The sequence below is a fragment of the Anguilla rostrata genome, chromosome 4 (genome assembly GCF_018555375.3).
Source record: "Anguilla rostrata isolate EN2019 chromosome 4, ASM1855537v3, whole genome shotgun sequence".
Lineage (NCBI taxonomy): Eukaryota > Metazoa > Chordata > Actinopteri > Anguilliformes > Anguillidae > Anguilla > Anguilla rostrata.
Window position 1 is genome coordinate 18037353 of NC_057936.1, and position 22379 is coordinate 18059731.

Sequence of the window (22379 nt, forward strand, 5' to 3'; positions counted from 1 at the left end):
CTGTATATCAAAACACGCAGGAGCTGAGGGTGTTTACAAGCACAGGATATGTTTTATTTGACTTGTGCTATTAATTAGATGGTGCTTTTTTTAGAGAATGAAAAACAGTCTGAGATGAAAATGATTTGATGGTTTCGTACTGAAAATATATCTTTCACTGTACAGGAAAGCTGTTGCCATGACTGCAAAGTTAACCCAGATTCTGAAACACCTAGATCTTTAGCCCAGATTGTTCTTAATTATCCTTTTTTATATTGACGCTGGTTCTTGCAGAGAACAGAACTATGAAGATGGATTTTCCAAGATAACGCTATCAGAAATCATATTTATTTCATATTTTAAACAAGGTATAAAATCTGCTCTGGATCATCTGGCTTTTGTGTCATTCCAAATTTTATCCTTGCCCTGCCAGTGCCAATTGTTGGTGGCAGTCCCACAGGACAAAGCATAATCGCATATAGTGTGACCCTTGGAGGGAGGGTTTTTAGTCAGTAGTGGTGTAAACCTGTGATTCTTAAATAACAAAATATCTTGTGATCATGAGGTCAGAAGGCTTTTCTGGATCACGTCCAGACTTTCACTCCTTCAGATAGTTCAAACATTTTTTCCCCCAGATGTAATCTTAAATCTAGGCTGTGCCATCACATTAATGCTGTGCCATCCCTTTATGTGTATGGTGTCACCAGCGTACTTCATTTCTGCCCTACATTTAACATATTGTTACCATTCCGTTCAGACTGTCCACCCTCGTTCTGAAACCACAATTTTTCTGTGAGTGATTTTGTGCTGTGAAGGCCATCATATAAGTTTTCTCTGGAGACGAGGGGCTAGTGATGATTTTCTTGCTCTCCTCTACTTCTCTCACAGTACACATGCGGGTTGGGCGGGACTGCAAATAGAATGGGTGTAAGGATTAATAATGGATTGTGGAGTGGAGTCAGACGGTAGTCCGAGCGCTATCCCTGTGCATGTTCATTAAAATGAATGCAGATCAACAATACAAAGTTTTACTTCCGAAACCAATGCGGTAGAATCGTTACACTTGATTAATTTGAATGAAAATTGATTCGTTGTTACCCCCCCCCCCCCCGCCCCCGCCCCCGCCAGCCTCCCCAGTCGGTAGGGTGTTCCCTGCCTCGTCCGTTATACCATCTCCTCTAGTTGATCGGACACCTGTGGTTAGTCAGCAGCCGCTGCACTACCCTGGCTCAGCTGGTGAACGATGGCAGATAGCATGCATGTCAAAGCACACATTTGCTGGCCTACAATCTCCTACAAAAGATGTTGCGGGGAAGAGATGTGCTTTTAAATTACGGCGGGGCATTCTCAGTCTGGCAGTAAAGAAACATTGTGATAAAGAGCTGTTGAAAATGTAAGTGAAAGGCCTTTTGTATTTAGAAAGATCATCTAGAACCACCCTGTGATAATTGGATAAAAAGTCATAGTCCCAGAGCATGGGAAAGCAGAGGTTGCGCTCGGAAGCCTGAATTACCCAGGTGGACAGAGGATGACCACTCAGCCAAGAAGCTATAAATCAATCTATATATAAAGAGACTTTATAATTTATGAGAATTTGCACTGCAGGAATTACATTGTGCCAAGTTCAGCAAGGACAAGATTACTGCAATTGCAATAACACCGCGCCCTAGATTTCACCTCTGCCAGAGGCATGCTAACATGAGCCATGCCTGTTTAGCTTCAGACAACTGTAAGTTGAGGGCCTGCTCTTCTATTTACGCACTTTTGTTTGTATGTGTAATTAACAGGAAAACATAGTCAGAAGCCTACCCTCACTTCTATCCAGAGAAATGTTTACTCTCCAGGTAACATAATATAGCTTTAATATTTGCTCAGCATCATTGCAGAAATTTTGTTCTCTTCATAAATTTCATTTATGCCAGGGACTGTAAAAAAGCATTTGCCCATTATAGCCATCTAGAATTTCAATAGATCAATTCTGCCAGGAAACAACAGGAGGTTTAATTGTTAGTACTTTCTCCGCAAATCAATAACGGCTGTCAGGGCCACTGAACGCACAGTGATTTTGAAAAGAAAAACACTTCAGCAGAATTATAACACAGAGCCTAGTTTGTGATTGTCTGGATACTTGGGTTTTTCAAATAAGTCCTTTTAAGCTACCCCTCGCTCACATCAGCAAGCCTGCTTCCTCCACTCTAAAACAAACTTCATACCCTATAAACAGAATGCTCCTTTTCTGCCCAGGTCATTTTATGAACATGCCTTTCTTGATGCTGAAAATGACTGTTACATCCTACCTGTTATCAGCAAGTTGATCTTGCATATTACAGTACATACCACGAATGCCCACCTTGATAATGAGAAAATCAGAAATCAAAGTTTATGCATTAATAAGTAAACAATTAAGCATATTAGTCATTTCCTACATGAAGTCTATTTGGGATCGTTTGTGAGAAAAAAAGAACTTTTTACTTTGTCTACAGGCATCCTAGGGAAATATTAGGGCTGTGAAATCGAATGGAATTGGTAGCAGTATCTATTTCTGAGAAAATAAGGGTTTTGTGCTTACCGTATGTTATTGACTTGTATAAAGTGGATATCACAAATGATGTATCACAGATCTCCAGTACTGGACTAGGGGTAGGAAGCATTTATTACATTTTGGAGTAGTTTGTATTCAAAAGGGGTCACTTACACCAATTTTTTTTTTTGTAAAATCGCATTTTGACTTTTAGTTCCATTTTGCTCTGTGTCATTTTACTCAGTAGAATTTCTCTCTTGCAGAACTGGAGGAGTCCCATCAAAAGTGCCACCCCTGCTGGTATGACTTTGCCCACAAATACCTCATCTGGGACTGCTGCCCCATGTGGCTGAAGGTAAAGGAATGGGTGAAGTTCATGGTGATGGACCCTTTCCTGGACCTGGCCATCACTGTGTGCATCGTACTCAACACCCTCTTCATGGCTCTGGAACACTACCCCATGACCGACGAGTTCAACAGGATGCTGTCTGTGGGAAATCTGGTAAGTGCAGTCCACTGATTAAATGTATGGCAGAACAAAACCCTAAGCAGTTCTCCACTGTACCAGAAAATGTGTCCATACATCAGTGGGTACATTGTAAAAGCAAAGGAGGAAGTAGAAAGGATATGTTCAACTACACAGCAATAATGATAGCTAGTGACATAATCTTTTTGTTAAGATTATGTCACTAGCTGTCATTTGGTTTTATTGTAGTTGAGACAGAATGGCAAATCTGGCCATAGCCTCACAAAACAAGCTCATTTTGTTCAGTTCAGTAAGCCACTGGCATTATATGGAGTGGCACATGAAATGGGCAATCTTGTTTCATCCTTTGTGTTACTTTGTATTGTTTTTCAATAATGATGTTTTGCCATTTTTGGGGAATTATTTTTATTATTTAAATGGATAGTGCCTGCTTACCAAAAACAGCTTTTGTTTATCAATCTACATGGTAGTGCTGATAGCACACATGCGTACATGTGCATATGTGAGTACGTGTGTGTGTGTGCATTCATTTCTCTTTGCATCCATGTGGGAGTGCATGTGTGTGCGCATTTCTGTATGTGTGAACATGTATGCATCCCTGTGTGCATATTTCCGATTATGTGTGTGTGTTTATATGAGTATGAAAGTGTGCATGTCTGTGTGCATGTGCATCCCGGAAAACCTTACAAAGGACTAACCTTATATAACTTCCAATATTGCTTTGTTTATTATGTATGATTGTTGTTGTTGTTGTTATTATTATTATTATTATTGTTGTTGTTGCTGTGGTTATTATTATTATTATTATTATTATTATTATTATTATTATTATTATTATTATTAGTTGTGTGTGTGTGTGTTTGTGTGTCTGTGTGTGTGGCTCTCGTGGGGACTCCCAGGGAGCGTGCTGATGGTTAGTGAGCACCATGTTGACGACCCTCTGTGGGGCTGCTGTCCCTCCCAGAGAGAGCCTGTCACAGGCCATCTCTCCTCCGCCCCTCACCCCGGTGCGCCCTTCCCTTCTCATGAGCCTCAGCGGGCCAGCGTGCGCCGGCTTATCCCCGGGCGCCTGTGTGCATCATGGGGCGACCTTTTGCACCCTCCGACTGTGGCAGAGCCTGTCGCTGGCCTGTGTCAAGGGCCAGATATTGTTAATATTATTATTATTATTATTATTATTATTATTATTATTATTATTATTATAAGGCCATCAATATTTTTTTATCCTCTTGCATTTGAACCATATCATCATTCATCAAGAGATGCCATGTCTAGTGATTGTTGGATTCAATCCATCTACCCACACATTTGGCAGTGTTAAATAAAGGCATTCATTAATAATCAAAGCCAACATTACTAGACTGGGTTTATTTTTAGGTCCGTGTTAATGTCCTCTTCCTTATGTAGCTAAGTCCAGCTATGGCTTTTATCTGTGTGAACTTGATGGCTTGATAGAGTTGTATTTCCAATTTGTATACACAGATTATAAGATTAGTGTAAACCTTGAATTTTGACATAACCCTCTCAGGTTTTCTTGGAATTTTGGATTTTTCCCCATCTAAGGCCACGTTTCATCTCTGAAATATGATTAATTGATATAATTATTTGAGAATATCTCATTCAGGCATAGGCAGATTCCACATGGAATAACCCATTTGTCCACTACATTGACAGTATGACCAGGGATCATGTTTATGTTTATTCCATGATATAAGAGGGATCATCTTCATATCATATGGCATATGCAAAGGATTCAGGATTACTCAGTATGGACATATCAGAATTAAAATGCTTATTTAAATGTTGCTATTTACCTTATTTCCCCATAATCAGACAACATTTTACATTTTACATCTGTGTTTCTTACTTTAAAACAGAACTTTGATTGTATCAGTTTTAAATTTGGCACTGTTTGACCTATAACTGCTGGTCACCTGTAAGAACCATGCTTATACCTGAAAAAGTAGTGTCTCATTTCTCAAAACCCTGAAGCATGTGGAAAGGCTCTTACGTATCTAAAACATCTTCTTGTTGGCTTGTAAAACTAGGCGAATATTTAAACCCTCCCCTACTTTAAATGTCATGTGTATGTCCATGTCCTAGTTTTGTTCTCCAGTTAATTTGGTGTGTCTGCACATTTATGTCATTGATTCTTAGCATGTAGCCTGGTTTATAATGTTATCTTTAATGTTTTACTACATTTTATATGACAGTAACCATGAGCTAAACATGTTGTAATCCAGAGAAGATTATGCCAAACATGTTTATGTGTTCAGTAGGAGCTAGACAGACCTCTAGACCGACAGATAATCTTCTGAGTTGTACTGTTCATTTGTTTTTGCTTCGCAAATGCCTTTTATCCTGTGAAAAACTGTTTTGTGTCCATTGACCCAGGCACATCATAAAGGTCTTTACTGTATTCATTGAGATACAACACTGAATTCCTGACTTTTACATGAGTACAGCTCTCTGTGTCACTGTGTATGCATGAACACTGACATCAGATTTGTGTGCCCAGACTAAGTCCCCAGATTTGCACAAGAATAACAGGAGGGCTGAAAAGGCTTACGGTAACATTTTGTGAGACTGGCCATTCGTTTAAGGTTTCTGTGCACCTAGCGCAAAGAATGCTTGCATCTATCTTCCATTCTTGTATACTAGGATTAATTATGAAACTTGAGGTTTTAGGTGTGCAAGCCTGCCTTCTTACGAGGCCAAAAACAGGTGCTGGATTAACTCATTTAAGCTCTAGAGGTCTGCAGAATTTCACTGCGATAATGACTGCGCAGCCAGTGCCTCCTGAGGTTTCATTCTCCCTCGTCCCCCGGCTGCCTGCCCCCATGTGTCACGTACCCTGTGTCAGTTCGGGGAATGCGTCTTCGAGGAACAACAAGCAGAGCAGGAGTGCTGTGGCTGCATCTTTGGAGATCTGCCTGTCTGTCAGCTCTTCCAGCCTTTCTGCACAAATACAGACCAGCCCGTTGGCCCTGCCCACCGGAATCATTAAATAAGATAATGGGGGCTACAGAGCAAGTGCACCAACAGCACATGAAAGGGAATAAAATAATTGCAACATGAAAGCACCGAGTGCATTACTGAAACTGTTAATGAAAATTACAATGTGTACCTTTGCAGAAAACAGGCTTCTTCGTGCTAGCACTGAATATGATTATTATGTAAAATTGTGTAGGTTCTGTACAAGTGTATCTGCTGTATTGTTGCTGTTGTTTCCCAACATAGACCTAGTCGTGAAATAGGTAACTAGTGGGGATCAATGATTTGGAAATTCTCAGGCAGATATCTGTTTGTCTGGCCATATTGGCAATTGACGGTCAATTTATGAAAGACAAATATACCAGATTTCTTTCTTATTACAAATATTCCAACTTTCTTACTTTATTATGAAGCAAAGATAATGGGTTAAGAGAGCAAATGAGTCTGTATAGCTTTGCTTGTGAGTTCCCTGTGCGCAAAAGCTGGAATATAGGTGTCTAGAGGGGTGGAAATCTAGGTTGAGATGTTTTGACATAAAAGGGTGAGGTAAACCCCAATATAGCTCAGGTTTCCCTGGATATAGCCTGGTTACATCCTAGTCGGCTAGAAAACTTTCACAATTCAACCAAATGCAGCCGGGGTTTCACCTGGACGCCTAGATGATGTTTCACTGACTTGACATTTTCACTTAATTTGCAGCATCAGTGGTACATTAGGTGTAACATCTCTCTGGCACGTATTGTGTCATCATATTGGTCGGACCATAACTGTTAAGCTAGTTCAAAGCTATTATCAATCCTGATATGACCCAGATATTCTCGTGTATCACTGTAATAAGTGTCTTCGAAACTGAAAATTATATACTACTTTGTGGTTAGCAATGGCCATCCATTGCTGTGTGCGGTATATGCATGCGCATTTTTATTATAAGATTGAATCATTTCGTCTTATAACCCATATTTTTAGATCTCTCCTCAATTATTTACTTATTTATATGTAAATATGTCATTTAAAAGCATAATTATCATTCTCGTGCAAAAGTAGTCTCAATAAAATTTAGTTACTGATGTGATTCAATATGAGATGATTCACAACAGCAAATTTTCTGTTAATAGAGCAGTTTAATGTGGATGCTTTTATTAACTGAGACTGAATGTGTTTTTTGCTTGCTCAAGGTCTTCACTGGGATCTTCACAGCTGAGATGACCTTCAAAATCATCGCCCTCGACCCATACTACTACTTCCAGCAGGGCTGGAATATCTTTGACAGCATCATCGTCAGCCTTAGTCTGATGGAGCTGGGTCTCTCCAACGTTGAGGGATTGTCGGTGCTGCGGTCATTCAGATTGGTACTTTCTCCACCTTCCATGTGGCTTTTCAGTTTGCTTAGGGTAGTTCTGCTGTAACTGAAAGCAGAATACAAGGACTCACATCCACATACATACACAAGCACATGCCTGCACACACACTTTACATCAAGTCATTCTACTTGTATATATTAGATTTGAACAACACTACTGTACACTAATATATTGCTCCATTTCAGTAAAGCCACAAAGAACAGATCTGGGTCAAATAGCTTATTGAATCTCTGTCTGTTCCTGAAATATCACTTCAATGCAGGTCCAGACGTAGTGCTCCATTTATGCATGTTGTGTTGTTTGGCTGAATCATTCTTTAGTCTGTGATAAGTTTTTTGCCATTACGATCTGGAACCTATTTGCTCATAGTGAGCTTGTCTGAAGTTCTGGTCTCCTCAAACACTGTGGTACATTCCCTAAATAGCTGGTGGTATAAGATGGTCTTAAAATCCCCTGGATGGTGACATACATATTTAAAATAATCATTCTAATAGAAACCTTAATGAATCTCCTATTTTTTGCTAGACAGGTATTTTCCTAAGTAGTCCGTTAATTACGAGTGTGATGGGGCACGGAAATTGGGTGAATAAAAACAATGACAGGTTGAAAGGTACGCTGCTCATTTTACCAACCTGAGGAGTAAACAATAAATAGGATGAATATTTTCATCAGCTGGTCGGGAGCTGTTTTAACTGTTTGCTTTCCTCAGTTGAGGGTCTTCAAGCTGGCGAAATCCTGGCCCACCCTCAACACGCTGATAAAGATCATCGGGAACTCGGTGGGAGCTCTGGGCAACCTGACCCTGGTCCTGGCCATCATCGTCTTCATCTTCGCCGTGGTGGGCATGCAGCTGTTTGGGAAGAACTATCAGGATTGTGTGTGCAAGATCTCCAGGGATTGCTCGATGCCCCGGTGGCACATGAAGGACTTCTTCCACTCCTTCCTCATCGTGTTCCGGGTCTTGTGCGGGGAGTGGATAGAGACCATGTGGGACTGCATGGAAGTTGCCGGACAGCCTCTCTGCATCCTTGTCTTCATGCTGGTCATGGTGATCGGGAACTTAGTGGTGAGTCTCATTCCTCTTTTAATGATTGAGCGTGGCTTGTTTTGCGTGATCTTTGCCGCGCTCACGTGGATGGAAAGGGCTGTTGTGGGAGTATTGGTGTGCATTATTAGTGCTGCTTTTAAGCTGTCAATATGTTGTTGTGTGATGGTGAAAGCAAAAAAAGAGCTTATAGGCTCTATGTGGCTTTTGCAATTCGGGAGATAATGGTAATTGCTGTCAATTTCAATGTGAACTCCACTGGGAGATGGTATGGTTGAATTTTTATAAAATATAATCCTCAAGACAACTACCTGCATTTTATATAGTTGTTTTAAAAAACACATGTTTAGTGTGTCATAGTTGCTGATAATTTAGAATGAAAGGTAAACATAGTTAGAGCTGTGTATACTTTAGACTCCTGAGACACATACAGTAATGCCAGTAAGCCCATCGACCTCTCCTAGCCGTGTACTGTTACCTTATCATTTTAGAGATTTGCAGGATGTGGTGATCTGCTTCAGATCATACTGTATTACACTCTTTATCTAGGCCCAGAGCAGATGTTTGGGAAGAGAAAAAGTGTTTGTTTTTTGGGGGGGCAGAGAGGTATGTTACTGACCTGGAATTCTTTAAATATATGGTTTTGTAACCTAATACTGTAGGTCTGAGCCCACCAAAGGCTAAGCAGTTTTGATGTAGCTACATGTATTTGTCACAAGTGATGAGAAGGTGTTTATGTAATCAGAGTTATTGCAAACATTGATCTTGTGTTGCATTTTCCCATGCTGAGCTGACAAAATCCATTTTCAATCAATCATGTTCAATCAATTTTTGTCCTTAACTCTAAATATATTACAAGAATTAGATTTTGTATTCATAAAAATACTTAAGAGATTTCAGCAATCTCCAAAATGAATGAGATCATCTGTGGTTTCATTTAATTGAAATTCATTATTATTAAGACATTTAATGGAATTAAATTAGAAGATGTTTAATCATTATTTAGGACAAAATGCCTGGGTTCATGTCAGTGCTCTTTAAATGGCTGAATTTAATAGAATTTGTTTAAGGCATGTGTTTTCACATACTTCTCTCTAACATCGTAATTTCTCTGGCTTGTTCTTGACCTACTTGTCGTTCTTTGATGCTGAAGCAGTTGTGGCGTTGCGTAAAGATGACGCATCACAACAACATGCTTACATGTAAAAAAAATAAATAAAAAAATAAAAAACATGTATGTGCAGGCATGGCTCTAGCCTTGGGAGTGGGAACTATCATGAAGGCAACGCATGGATATGTATTTTTGTTTTTCCCCTGGTTTGACACCCCCCAAACAAACGACACCCTAGGCAACGGCCCTTGTGACCTGTGCTTAGAACTGGCCCTGCGGATACAGCATTCTCTGTGCGAAGCATGTGTCCCTAACGTCACCTCAGCTCAGTCTCCAGTTGCACAAAAGCAGACCATGTCACTGTCAACTTCACCTGATATTATCTCTAAAGCTGCCTGAACAACCCTCCCCCCCCACCTCCCCTCGTCAATCCCGCCCATTTTCCCATGTCTGGAGGTTTCAGCAAAGACTGAGCTAGACTTCATGAATTTTTGTAATTGGATGACAACACGAGCCACCGCGACTGTCCTCCCTGATTGGCCAGACGACTCCTGCTTTTTTATTGTGCTCATGGTGGAATGGCTGCTGCTGTGGGATTTCTTAAGTTCTTGGAGACATGAGTGTCTCTGGTCAGATGTAAGTTTCAAAGATTCTTGTGCTGGATCTAATTATCTGGGTCAAATAATGGAAAGCAAAATATGAGAGACAGTGGGCGTAACCCAAATGACTAATAACGGACATCCAATTTTTATTTTACTTCATTCAGACAGAAGAAAGCACAGAGGATTACAGACAGAGATGGGATCACAAAAACGTGTCCGAGAATCAAAACGCCAGCCAAACATGGTGATTCGCGTATGGGTTTGAGAGTCCGCCAGACTACAGACCTCAGCACAGTCTCACCCAGAAAGAAAAGGAGCAAATGGCTGCGGCCCTTTTGGATTACTGTATGATGGGAGTCGAGGGATCACCAGCACAGGGGCTCTAAATTCTTAGCCAGGCAGCACTGTCCACTTACTGTGCTTCTGTTCTAGGCATTTATGCATACTCTCTCTCTCTCTCTCTCTCTCTCTCTCTCTCTCTCTCTCATTCACACACGCACGCACAGGCGCAATGTACAGACAGAGGGCTTAATACGGTGTATCAGGGTGAGCTATACCATCCTAACTGACACATGGACAGGTGCTGTTGCTCAGCACACATTGTTGGCCCTGCATTTCTCTGCCTCTGTCAGCACATAAGGGGAAAAAGCTGTGATATATTGAGTGCTGTTGCAACAAATGCTCTCTGTTGTTGTTGTTAAAAGAAAACTTCACATCAGTGCTTTGTCCACAGAATATCACAATATTATGAAACAGGAATTTTTATCCCTTTAGATTTGGAGATGAATTGTTTATGTTGTTATGGTACTTTATATAAGTATATATATAAAACTGCATCACATTAAAAGTTATGGAATTGCATAGCTTGTCTATAGCTCAGTTTCCTTGCATTGTGCTCTCCGCTACTTAGCAGCTGCACAGCATGTGTAGTAAGACTGAAAGCTTGGGGAGACAATGTAACGTATTATAGGGACTAACACCACCTCTCCTTCTCTCCATTCCTTCTGTGAGTTAGTATGACTAGTGTATGGGTGTATAGCCAAATATTCATACTAACAACATGCATAATGACATTATCAAGGATTCCAAAGGCTAGGTGCCTTAACAATGTTCCACAGCAACATGTATCTGATGTTAGCTGTTGAAGCAAAAGGTTGTGTGGTAGTTCTCAGTTTGTACAAACTAAAGATGCAGCCGGACACTTGTGAACTTTCATGGTCAGCCACCATGTGAATTGGGGCCAATTTAGTTAAGTGATCCGGCACTCATGGAGTATCATCTTTCTTCAGAAGTCTAAAGTGTGAAACACAACCAGACAATGCTGTTATCTTCTGTTTTATCCATCATTCTGTTTCTTTAGATACAAGTGTGTTGGACCATGCATTTCCAAGTACATACTTAATCCCCAATTAAGAGAGCCCTTAACATATGAATAGAGAAGAAATTAGTATTTGCTTGTGATGTTGTTTGACTTCAAGCATGCTGTGTTCGTAAGGTAGCCATGTGGAATGTCTATTACTTGAGACACAATCAACCAATATTATCTTTCTCTAAGTACACGCCCCCTTAAGCACATGCGTAACATTTTCCTTGAAATGTTTAACATGGCTGAGCTGTCATAAAATGGGTTTCACAGATGTTTTGCATAGCTTTGCTGTGAGCATCACACGGTGTCACCTCCAAGGATTTATCTATAAGGCTGTCTAAGGTTAAACCCCTCTGAAAACAGCTTGGTCCCTACTGCTCTGCACTGTGCTAAGGTATACTAGCTCATAAAGACATGCGGAAATGCATTCTGCAGTACTTTGATATTAATTTATTGCGCATATATTCCTGTGTGCAACAGTTTGTAAATCGAAAAGTATTATTTGGAATAGCAGTACGTGTGGGTTTATTTAGGCAGTTGTGAAAACTACGCAGCAGAATTCAGGAAATTGGTGTCAGCTTTAAGTGATGTCCAGTAAGCTGTGCGAATGGAAACAAGGTTTAACCTGTGCAGGGGTCGCTATTGGCTTTCACTTCCTGGTTGCATTTGAGGTCAGGTTCTTTTTTAATACACCGTGTTTAATGAAGCGCCGTAAGTGCGTAAACGGCGCGGAGCAGCGACATCCGTACCCCGCGGCTCCCGTGTTCATCTCCCGCACGGTGCAAAGGACAGCTGCGTGGAGCTGTGCATGGAAAGGGCGTTTTCCACACGGGCCTGCGCGGAGCGGGGGGAATTGCGCAGCGCCATGGCGATGGCATTCTCTGGAGTCCAGTCAGAGTCCCGCCAGCACGGCGTGCGCAAACACCAATCATTACGACACCGCAGCAACCCCGAAAAGCAGGCGGCTTGGGTCCTGGGCCAATTCCGGTAACCAGAGACGTGTATTCTAGCATAAGTGGGTCACTGGGGTCAGGTATACTTTGGCCTTGAATGGAACCGCAAGGATACTTTTCCTTTTAATCGTCACTTTAATCTCTGTCGCACAGTGTTACCTTACCATGTCGTTTCAGTCTTAAACATGAACTCAAATGGAAGCTGGGCTCGGGCAGTGGAGAGATAACAAAGGACGATATTTGAAAATAGAGAGGGCCGGCTGGTCGACTGTGTCAGGGTGCATGCGACACGCTTCAGTCATTGCTGCTGATGGGAATGGATAGGCTTTCAGCTTGTGCACACGTGTGAATGATTAGAATTATTTAAAGGGGGACATGGCAACCGGAGAGGTGAAAGTGAAGTTATCAGATAAGCGACACTGTCTATTTAAATCTCTCAGGTTTGAAGACTCTAAATGATTGAGTAAATTGTGTCACAGCAACTCACCTTCCTGCTGTGGTGAAAAATGAAACAGACATACTACTGACAAATTAGTCGTCACTCTACATAACCTTAAATTATCTTGACACCGTAGGCTTGCCCTTGGCACAATTTGTTCTTGATTTATAGATGTATTTAACTCAATCACATAAAATAAAAAGGAGTTATAGAATATGATATAGAATTCATTTTTGTATGCATTAAATTGAATTCACTGTACAAAGCAGAGGGTTTCAGTAGTGGTGTATGTGGCCGGTGTGTACTTTTAAACAGTGCATACTTTTGCCCTGGCTTTGGCCAATCAAAGGACAGTTCTCTGACAGTACCTGGGCCTTTGCAGGTGTTATGATTCAATGCTGCTGCTGAGAATCACAATTATTTCAGTGACTGCTGTTCCTGACAGCCAAATGCCCACCCTGCAGCTGTAAAGAGCACAAGACAAAAAAAAAAAAAGACTATGAAAGCCGAAGCTTTCACAGCATTACCGCAGACCGTGTGATCTCAGAATTTAAGCTCCAGTTCGACCGCGATGAAAGCCCATGCCCAGCCTCCTCATCAATGCCTAAATAGTTATTTAGTTAACTCCACAAGGTTCTCGCCTTCCTTCTGTATCAGATGTGTCTCAGGAGCTTTAGTTTCATGCTCTCAAACCTTCCTTTGCTGACCGCCCGACGTCTGTAACTCAGAGCCTCAAGTGGCTCTCTTTTAATAGTTACCCGCCATGCCGCCACCGCTGAGTGTCGTGCCTCCCCGCGTATCTGACTCTTTAGCATGCGGGGTGTTAATGCCTCCTCATGACTGTCATTAGTTAGCACCTCACCGCCATCAAGTGTGATCCCGGAATGCTCTCCTCCTCTCTTTACATTTTTGTTGTTCCTTTGGATACCAGGGTCCCATTTTGCATTCTCCGTAGGTCCCAGCAGCGGCGGCTACACGGTCTTGGTATTAATTATCATAGGCTGTGTCATCTGCGAAACAGATTCAGTGTCAGATGTTAGATTGCTGATATTCAATTGGTGACACATGCTATTTTTGGGAATGCTATTAGTTACAGTAATATTTGAAAGTAATTATGTTGTATTCACACGTGGCGACTGATATTAGTGCATCTGAACAATGTTTACGAGAATAGAAATGGAAATGCCAATGCAGTTAACTCTTTTTTTAATGAGCGCTGTAGGCTTGTAGCACTCTTGTGCATATTCAATGCAACAAAGATATCCAGAATTCAGGGTCCATTAAAATATCATACATATTTTAGATTTGTTGATACTGATGAAATTACAAAGCAACTCTTATGTTTTTCTCTTTATTATCTAAAGTTAATACATTGGATGCTATCTGTCACTTTATCCTTTAGGGTACAGCATAATGAGCTATTTTTGTACAATGACTATTACAGAACTATGAATAGCATATGCTTCACATTGATTAGTAATTTGCACTGTCTTGATGGCATTCAAAGACTGTTCAATTGAAATTAAATAAAACATGTATTTATTATGTAATTATTTATTTGTACTGTGTATGTGTTCTGCCAGCATAATTGACATGTTAATATTACAAAGCTTAACAGTGATTGTGTGAGGAAAGATAATATATTGTATTTTAATTGTGCAGCATAATTTATTGAAGCAGCAGCAGAGTTTTTGATCATGCCCTTAGTATTATATATTTTATTTTCAATCCTGTACTCCCATTGTGATTTTTAAAAAAGTCATATATGACTTTGAGGACACCCATCTATAGAAGTGAGGATCCATCTGCTGAATTATACTAAAGCATCTGTGTTGCTTAAAGTGATCATGTGATAGTCCTACAGCCAGTACAGTATGTAGAGTTCTAGGAAAATGGATGTGTCTGGGAGGGTCAGAGGCCATGGATTTAACTAGCATTTCAAAAGGGATTAGCCCTCAGCTAGTGCCTTCACATGATGCATTGACATCTGTCACAGCGAGGCGTAACTCTCTGGAGTAGGCGTATATAAAACAAGTTTTCTGTGTAAGCACTCTACCGACTAAAAAAAGACCAGACACTGGGGTTTACTGGCGGAAAGCTTTCCTCCTCCAAACAGTAAACATGTTCAGGGTGACATGGATTTCTTGTCATGATTTTCCAAGTGTGCAACAAATAAGCAATACTAATACATCCTGAAGCCCTAGTAATGTGGCATGTTTGTTTCCTGTTGTGATGGTGATGGTTAGGGAATTGTGAATGCAGTGCGAAGGTTGCGTGTTCGATTCCCAGCCGGCCTGCTGCCCTTGTATCCTTGAGCGGGGTACTTAACCTGAATTGCTTCAGTAAAATATCCAGCTGTGTAAATGGATTGTGTGTAGTAAAAAAAAAAAAAAAAAAAGTAATCTCTGTAAGTCGCTCAGGATAAGAGCGTCTGCTAAATGCTGAAATGTAATTTGATGCACTAAACTGTTGAGGTTGTGCTCTTTGACTGTAACGTACCAATGATCAGTGTATGTTTTTGGGGTAGTGCAGTGAAAAAAGGAATATAGAATCTAGAGGATTGCTGTCAGACAAAAAAAATGTATTTATTATTATTATTATTATTATTATTATTATTATTATTATTATTAATAATAATAATAATAATAATAATAATAATAATAAATATACTGATTTTTTAAAGACTGTAAAAATCAATAAAGTAAAAAAAGAAATATACCAAAATGTGTGCATGGGTATGCAGAACTGCTAGTGCACAACCTTGAAAAACACGGAACATTGTGGCATGTGCATGAAACTTTTCTTAAAGTTCTCGTGCACAAAAGGATGTTTGGATTCCACACATTCCAGGTTGTAGTGTTAATTGTTATGGATTGCAAATTACGTGACTTTCTATTGAACTACTTAAACCAGAGATTTCCACCAGTTTTTAGTGGTTCTACATTATCCCCTATATTTCAAGAATCATGAGTTGTAACTGATTCAAGCCTGAGTTTTTCAGATATTCTACGGCAGAAATAATGAAACTCTTTTTGTTGTGTTAGTTCTACAGTCACACAGGGTGTATTTTGTTCATTCTGGTGTGCATATAGCCTGAGATGGTGCTCTATCCCAGGGTGCACATTTTGGTTTGAAGGCCGCTGGTCTTCTGTATGTTTGTGTCTAGTGGTGCTAGTCTGTGTATGGAAGCCTTGTCTTTCGTTGGTGTTAACGGCTGTACATAGCATACTGTTTTATGGTCCTGGCTCCTGGTTCGCAGTGAAAGTGTCAGCTATTCCAACTAGCTGAGGCTTGGCTTGAATGGAATTGATTGAATTTTCATTTTAATTTGCCACTAGAAATATAAGTGCTGCTGCAGTTCTAGGCGGTGCTGCTTAATTCTGGCAACTCTTGGTGCACCATGTGAAAACTGCATCATAGACAGACTATTCACTGGTTTAATGTTGCAGATTAAATACTCTTAGCTACATTTCAAAATTACTTGTTCCGATATCTCGTTAGAACAGCTAGATTGGCCAGACAAGTAGATAACTATTGTCATTTTCTTTTTTTTTCTTTTACATTTTGAGCACTCATGTTCTTTACAGCCAGTAGTGTAATAAAATAAAATGAAAAACCACCCACCCCCTATCCGATGCTTTTAAAAATTATAGAATTTGTCCATGAGAAAAGTTGGACCGCTATTTCTATTTAGTTTTTAGTTTAGTATATGAGTATTTTTTTATTTTTACAGACAGCTATTGGATTTACCAGGGATATTTCATTTCTGATGTGGTTATCCTCATTTTTCCTGGGCCTGGTATAGTGGACTTTAAATAACATTCTTTGTTATGAATCCTCTTGTAAATAAGGAAAGCAGCCTTTGAACTTGCACAAACTGTTAACATCAAGTTTTTTTTTTTTTTTGTTTTTTTTTTGGAGTCCATATATCATCTGTGTCCACAAAGATCTTCCCCTAGGCACAGCAAGTAGTGCCTTTATAACCGGCCTGACAAATGGGAACAAGCATCAGCTAGCATTATTACTAATCAACCTCAGCTGTGCATGCCTGTAGGTGAGGCAACCACTGTCCTTGGTTCTGAAGGCCTCACAGGATTTAGGAGACAGCAGAGGAAACCACAAAACAGCAGGCAAATAGATGGAATCACCTTCTCCCCTTGCCTCACCCCTAAACACAAGCTAACCAGCAATAATCAGCAGCTATATAGCTAGAAATTAAAATTATTAAAATTTCGCAGCTATACTCATACCTTAATACTTCAAATGTTTGTCTTAAAAATAACATAAGATTGAAATTAAAATATTTAAATAGTCACACCTGTTGCTCCAGTGGTTGAATTTTGCCTACTATAGCAGGAGCTCCATCAACATGGTAATAATTTTTATGCACTCTAGTTTTAATGACCAGGGTTTGTTCTGTATATGTATGTTTTTGTCTGTAAAGAAAAATGAAACTAAAGTAATTATATTCACCAACTACATAGATATTTAATGCTAGTATTTACTTACAGAGAACATTTTATTTTACTTGTAAGATGTCTCCTAGTTTGATAACTTAGTCATATCAGTTTTGTTTACACCAACAAGCTATATTTGAGTCATATCTAACCAGGTTTATGAAGCTGTTGTTAGCCTATGATTAGTCACAATTGCTATATACTTGTGTGCTGAAAAAAATATTATTTTAAAAATGTTGTATGTTGCAAGAAATATATTGGTCAAATGGACGTATCCATCGTTGTCACAGGAGAATGAGCATGCCACAATGATTTTTTTTAGATTTTCTTGACAAACTTCTAGCTCCCTAACAAATTCTCTTCTTTGTACTATTTGTTCAAAGAACATTAGTTAGTTAACCAATACATTTGCAATGTATTGATAGTTTTATTTGAAGGGCGTTTTGAAAAATAAAAGAATAGCAATCTTTAGTGAAGTTGTTATTTGCTTCCAGCTTTGTAGTTGTGACTTCTCTGGTCCATTCACATATGTCAGTTTATGGTACCTAGCTGGTTACCACTACCACCATTGGTAGTCACTGGTAGTTACTGGACTGACTTCAATTCTCTAATTCATCAGCTCCTGCTTTGTTACTTCTGGGATACCAAGCTCCAAGCTTGCAATATAGGCTATATATATATATATTTTTGTCCTGAGTGTGAGACAATATATTTTCTAGCTGACTCGAGATGACTGTCACATCCACTGCTTAATCGTGTCTTGGAGTGTTCATGCCTAAAGGTCATGTCATTCATGCTGTTTTTGTGTTTCTTGGTCGCAAACTTACAGAAGGCGTGTGATAGCCCACTAACTGAAATCAGCAAAGCAGAGTTTTTGGTCAGTCTATGTACAAAGTGTGTCAAGAAAACAGAAAGGTCAGGAATATTGTAGATTATTCTTGTTTATTTTTCCCTCCCTGTGTTCTGTGCAAGACAATCTACTATGACTGACATAACTACCACCTGTTGTTTCTACAAAGGTACTGTATGATAACATAGGTCAGCTGCCTGTGTCTGGCTTCATAGATAATGGTCTATTTATAGCCTCAGGACTGCAAACTGAACAGGCTCGTATTGCACATTATCTAACGCTGGGGGGCAGGGCAACATCTTAGGAATAGGTGTGTTAGCAGGAAGACACTGGACCAATCATCCTCACACCAAGTACATACAAAACGTACCTACAGTTAGGGCTTTCATAGCCAAAATACAGTGATGACATATTGAATATAAGACCTGGGGTCATGCAGATAGTTGGTCGTGAAAATTATGGCTGAATGAAACATCCTGACTGACATTCATACTGCTGTCATTGGGTTCCATGGTAAACAGACATCATTGGCTTAGCCTTCCAGATGTTGCTGTGGTCCCAGCTGTGAGCTGGAAACCTATGACTAATGACTCCAGATCAAGACTCCTTCTTAGAATCAAAGGCCAGTACTATTAAGTTATTTTTAGTATTCAGACTAGCATGAGCAGTAAACCTCAGACACTACCTACAACTTCTGAATACATTATTTGGTATAACTTTTTAAGCATCAGCCCCCATAGACAAAAATTAATTTCTTTCATCAATTTGCCTAATTTTTGAGGACCAGGGAAGGAAATGCTGGCTTTAATTTATTTAGCTACTGTAATGTAAAATCCATCTAGAAAATCTATTTCTGATGCTTTTGTAATGAAATGTATGTTATCATAAGTTTGTAGTTTGTTAGTACTATCTTTCCCTACCAAAGCATATAAAATAGTGCTTTTAAAGACTGCATCCACAGGGTTGCCCCTTTTAAGAGAAGGTTTTCCCTTTAAGAAATGGCTTCTATTTTGTGTCATGGGAACTGCAGTTGAGAAGGAAAAACACAACAATTCCCATGAGGCTCAGGCCTTGGACTTCCTGGAAGAAGCAGCCAGGTGCACTTCTTTACTAATTGGCAGTCAGGTGATTGCCATTGACAATTTAAAGCTTACATTATGTGAATCAAAAGCCCTGTTTAAGCGCAGGGAACTGGAGATAAGTGCATGTGGCTACGGCATGTTACTTGAAAAGCTGCTTAAAAAGGAATGGCTTGAATATGGTTTGGGCATGGAACATTTCATTTTGACCCCTGGGCTGGACCACTGACCTTAAAACTGCTTTACACTTGCAGCACTGTTTTTGTGCAGCTACCAACTAATGCTGCTACAACCTGGTTATCTTCATACCTTTCTGACCGCTCCTGTCAGGTAACATGACATAGCTCTGTCTCTAAGGTCCACAGCCTTACCATGAGAGTCCCACAGGGTATCTGTTCACAGCTCCCTCCTGTTTTCTTTGTACTTATAGTCTCTCATCTTAGTAATGTCCTCCCGTGGCTTCTCATAGCATTGCTGTGCTATCAGCACACACTTTTTCTTTCCTTTCCATCCATGGAGGAACATGCATGTTACCTCACGCATCAAAGCTTGTCTCTTAGACATTTTCAGTCGGATTATCAGACCCCATCAATCTTGGCAAAACCCAGGTGTTCTACCTACTTGCTCCATCCCCACAGCCCCCCCCCCCCCCCCCAAGGCTTTGTCCATCACCCTTGGCAACACAACAAGAATCAATGTAGTCCTGGATAATAAGATTTTTTCTTTCAGTCTTTTACTGAGAATATTACAACAATTCTTGGAGATTTAGTTTATTTCCGTGAAATCCATCCTTTCCTTACAACATATTTTGTACCCGGTTGATTGTCATGGTTGTTGTCCTGTCCAGAATGAACATCTGCATCTCTCTCTTTGCTAGCCTCCCTGTGTGTGCAATCGGTCCCCACCAGCTCAAGCCCATTTTCTGCTTTAATCACTACAATCTCCTTCGAAAACCTACTATGACACTTAACTTTGTATTGTAGGTTCATGTATTAACTACTTTTGATAAGTTAAAGGTCACTATCATTATACATTAAAGGTTACAGTCAGTTGTAACCCTTAATGATGTGGCATTAGGTGTTCACATTTATTACTCACTCTGGAGTGTGTCTGCTTAAGGCCTAAAAATAAACATAAAATAGTTTTATGAAAGTTTCTTGGTTTGTAATGAATAAAGTAATAGGAATAAGTTAATACATATTAAGTCTCGTCAAGTGTTTTTCATCATTGAGTGTTTCATTTATAGTCTGCAGAACATTGCAAGCTAATGGCAAATGTATATGTGCACTGTAATTTTGCCTGTATTGCTGTTGACAGTTGAGGGAAAACTATTATGAAATTCCATCCAACCATTTCCTGTATAAAAGAACAAAATAAGCTGTATTACTCATTTGTTGGTAATATTGTTGCTGCTGAAGAATAGATTACTGTAGTTAAATCCTCAGTGGCATTCATAATTCATATTAACTCTATTTGCTGTACCAACATTAATGCAGCAATCTGGCAACAGTCTGTTTTTATTAAATCATATCAGACCCACAATCATTACATGTAAGTTCTGTACTGTATTGGAGTCGGTTCATATTCGTATAGCATATATAAAAATCTTTAAATACAAGTGAATGCCATACATGAGTTCATTTTGGTCCTTGGTGATTTAAACAAACCTGATGCAAATGGCTAGGGTGTGCTGTTTATGTGGGATCACAATAAACCTAAAAAGAAATCCCTGCAAAAGTCATGCTGTCACTCTGATGCGCATGCAGCACCTGCGTAAAGCTACTCTCCATGAACCTGGGCCCTTCAGTTTCAGTGGGAGGTCTTGTGTTTGTGGAGCTGTGACACAGCAGCTGTTCATCACAGCAGGGTGCATCTTGTCAGGGGCTCAGAGCAAACTTTAATGACTTGTAATTACAGGCAACTGCTTATTGATGGGGAATCGTCAAGGTTTCCCCTGGAGAATTATCTCCCTTGCAGAGCTGCCCTTCGGCTCCATGTCTGCTACCTGCTACCTGCAGCCCATTGGTTTCTAGCGCTAGGTGCTCAGCACAAACGCCTGTGCTGCTGCCATTCACAAGAAGAGCAGCCCCACCGGTGACCTTACTTGACTGGTGACTTAGGATGTTTCATTCATCCTTTGAAGGGGCTGTATCTTACCAGCTTGTGCATTGTGAGGGAGAGCTATGATAATCAGTGTGCCGGTGCTCTTTGTGTATGGTCATCTCTGTCTGAGTTCTACGGTTCTACGGCATTTTTCTATCTGCTGTACTTGGGAGGAAAATTCAGGTTCAGAATGTAAAACTCCTCCCTAGTATTTTGTTGCAATCACCTGGATTTGCTAATTAGCACAATTCTTCAGCCAGGCAGTAGAACCAATTGGTGAAATCAGCTGACTGAGTTCTTGGTTGGGAGAAACACATGGCAGAACTTTTACTTTCTGACCCCTGGAGTTTCCGACTCTTTACCTTAGATCTTTTATGCATGCAGGTACCTGTATGCAGTTAAATATCTGGAGGGATAGGATTGTAGAGGTGTGGTACTGTGATTAAGCAGTATCCATGTTTTAATGGAGGATGTGGGAGATCCCAATATACATGTTAGTTTTTCATCCCCTAGCCTCTGCCCGTAATTAGGCCTTCTCAGTATGCAGTACACTACAAAGTACTACAAGTACTACAATTGGCAATGGGGCATAAAGTAAACTAAATCACCAACACAACGATTCTACAAAATGTGATAGATGGACAATGTAGAATGAAATGGAAAGTAGGATTTAAAAGCCAGTGAAAGGCAATCATAGAAGTAATAATTTCAAAAGGAATTGTAGAAATTCAAATTAAAATGGCGACTACCAGCATGCTAGAAGCTCATTTTAAAATGTGTGTCTTCTATAGGCTATTGAAATGTAGTGGTCACTGGTCCTCACATGACAGTGTTCCAGCTGGGGAAGGATCACCGCAGCAAGTCTAAGCATGCTGAGGATGAGCAGGGTCTCAGGGAGGGTGTAAGGCTGGAGAAGCTCTAAGTGGTACACTAGAATAGAGCTGTGTTGTGTCAGGCTCGAGAGTGAGCAGTGTCGATGGTTGCCCCAGTATGTTCTTTGCCTGTTGCCATCATGTCGTTTGAGCAATGCGT

At 40.1% G+C, this 22379-nt stretch overlaps 1 protein-coding gene across 4 annotated transcripts in view; it reads left to right on the forward strand.

Moving 5' to 3' along the window:
• Positions 1 to 22379, forward strand: part of scn5lab (sodium channel, voltage gated, type V-like, alpha b) — a 129088-nt gene that overhangs the window by 60575 nt on the left and 46134 nt on the right. For all 4 annotated transcript variants that reach the window (XM_064331080.1, XM_064331078.1, XM_064331077.1 and 1 more), the window contains 3 exons: positions 2764 to 3002; positions 7157 to 7330; positions 8052 to 8408. In XM_064331080.1, coding sequence (XP_064187150.1) covers positions 2764 to 3002; positions 7157 to 7330; positions 8052 to 8408 — 770 coding nt within the window. The remainder of the gene's footprint in view (positions 1 to 2763; positions 3003 to 7156; positions 7331 to 8051; positions 8409 to 22379) is intronic.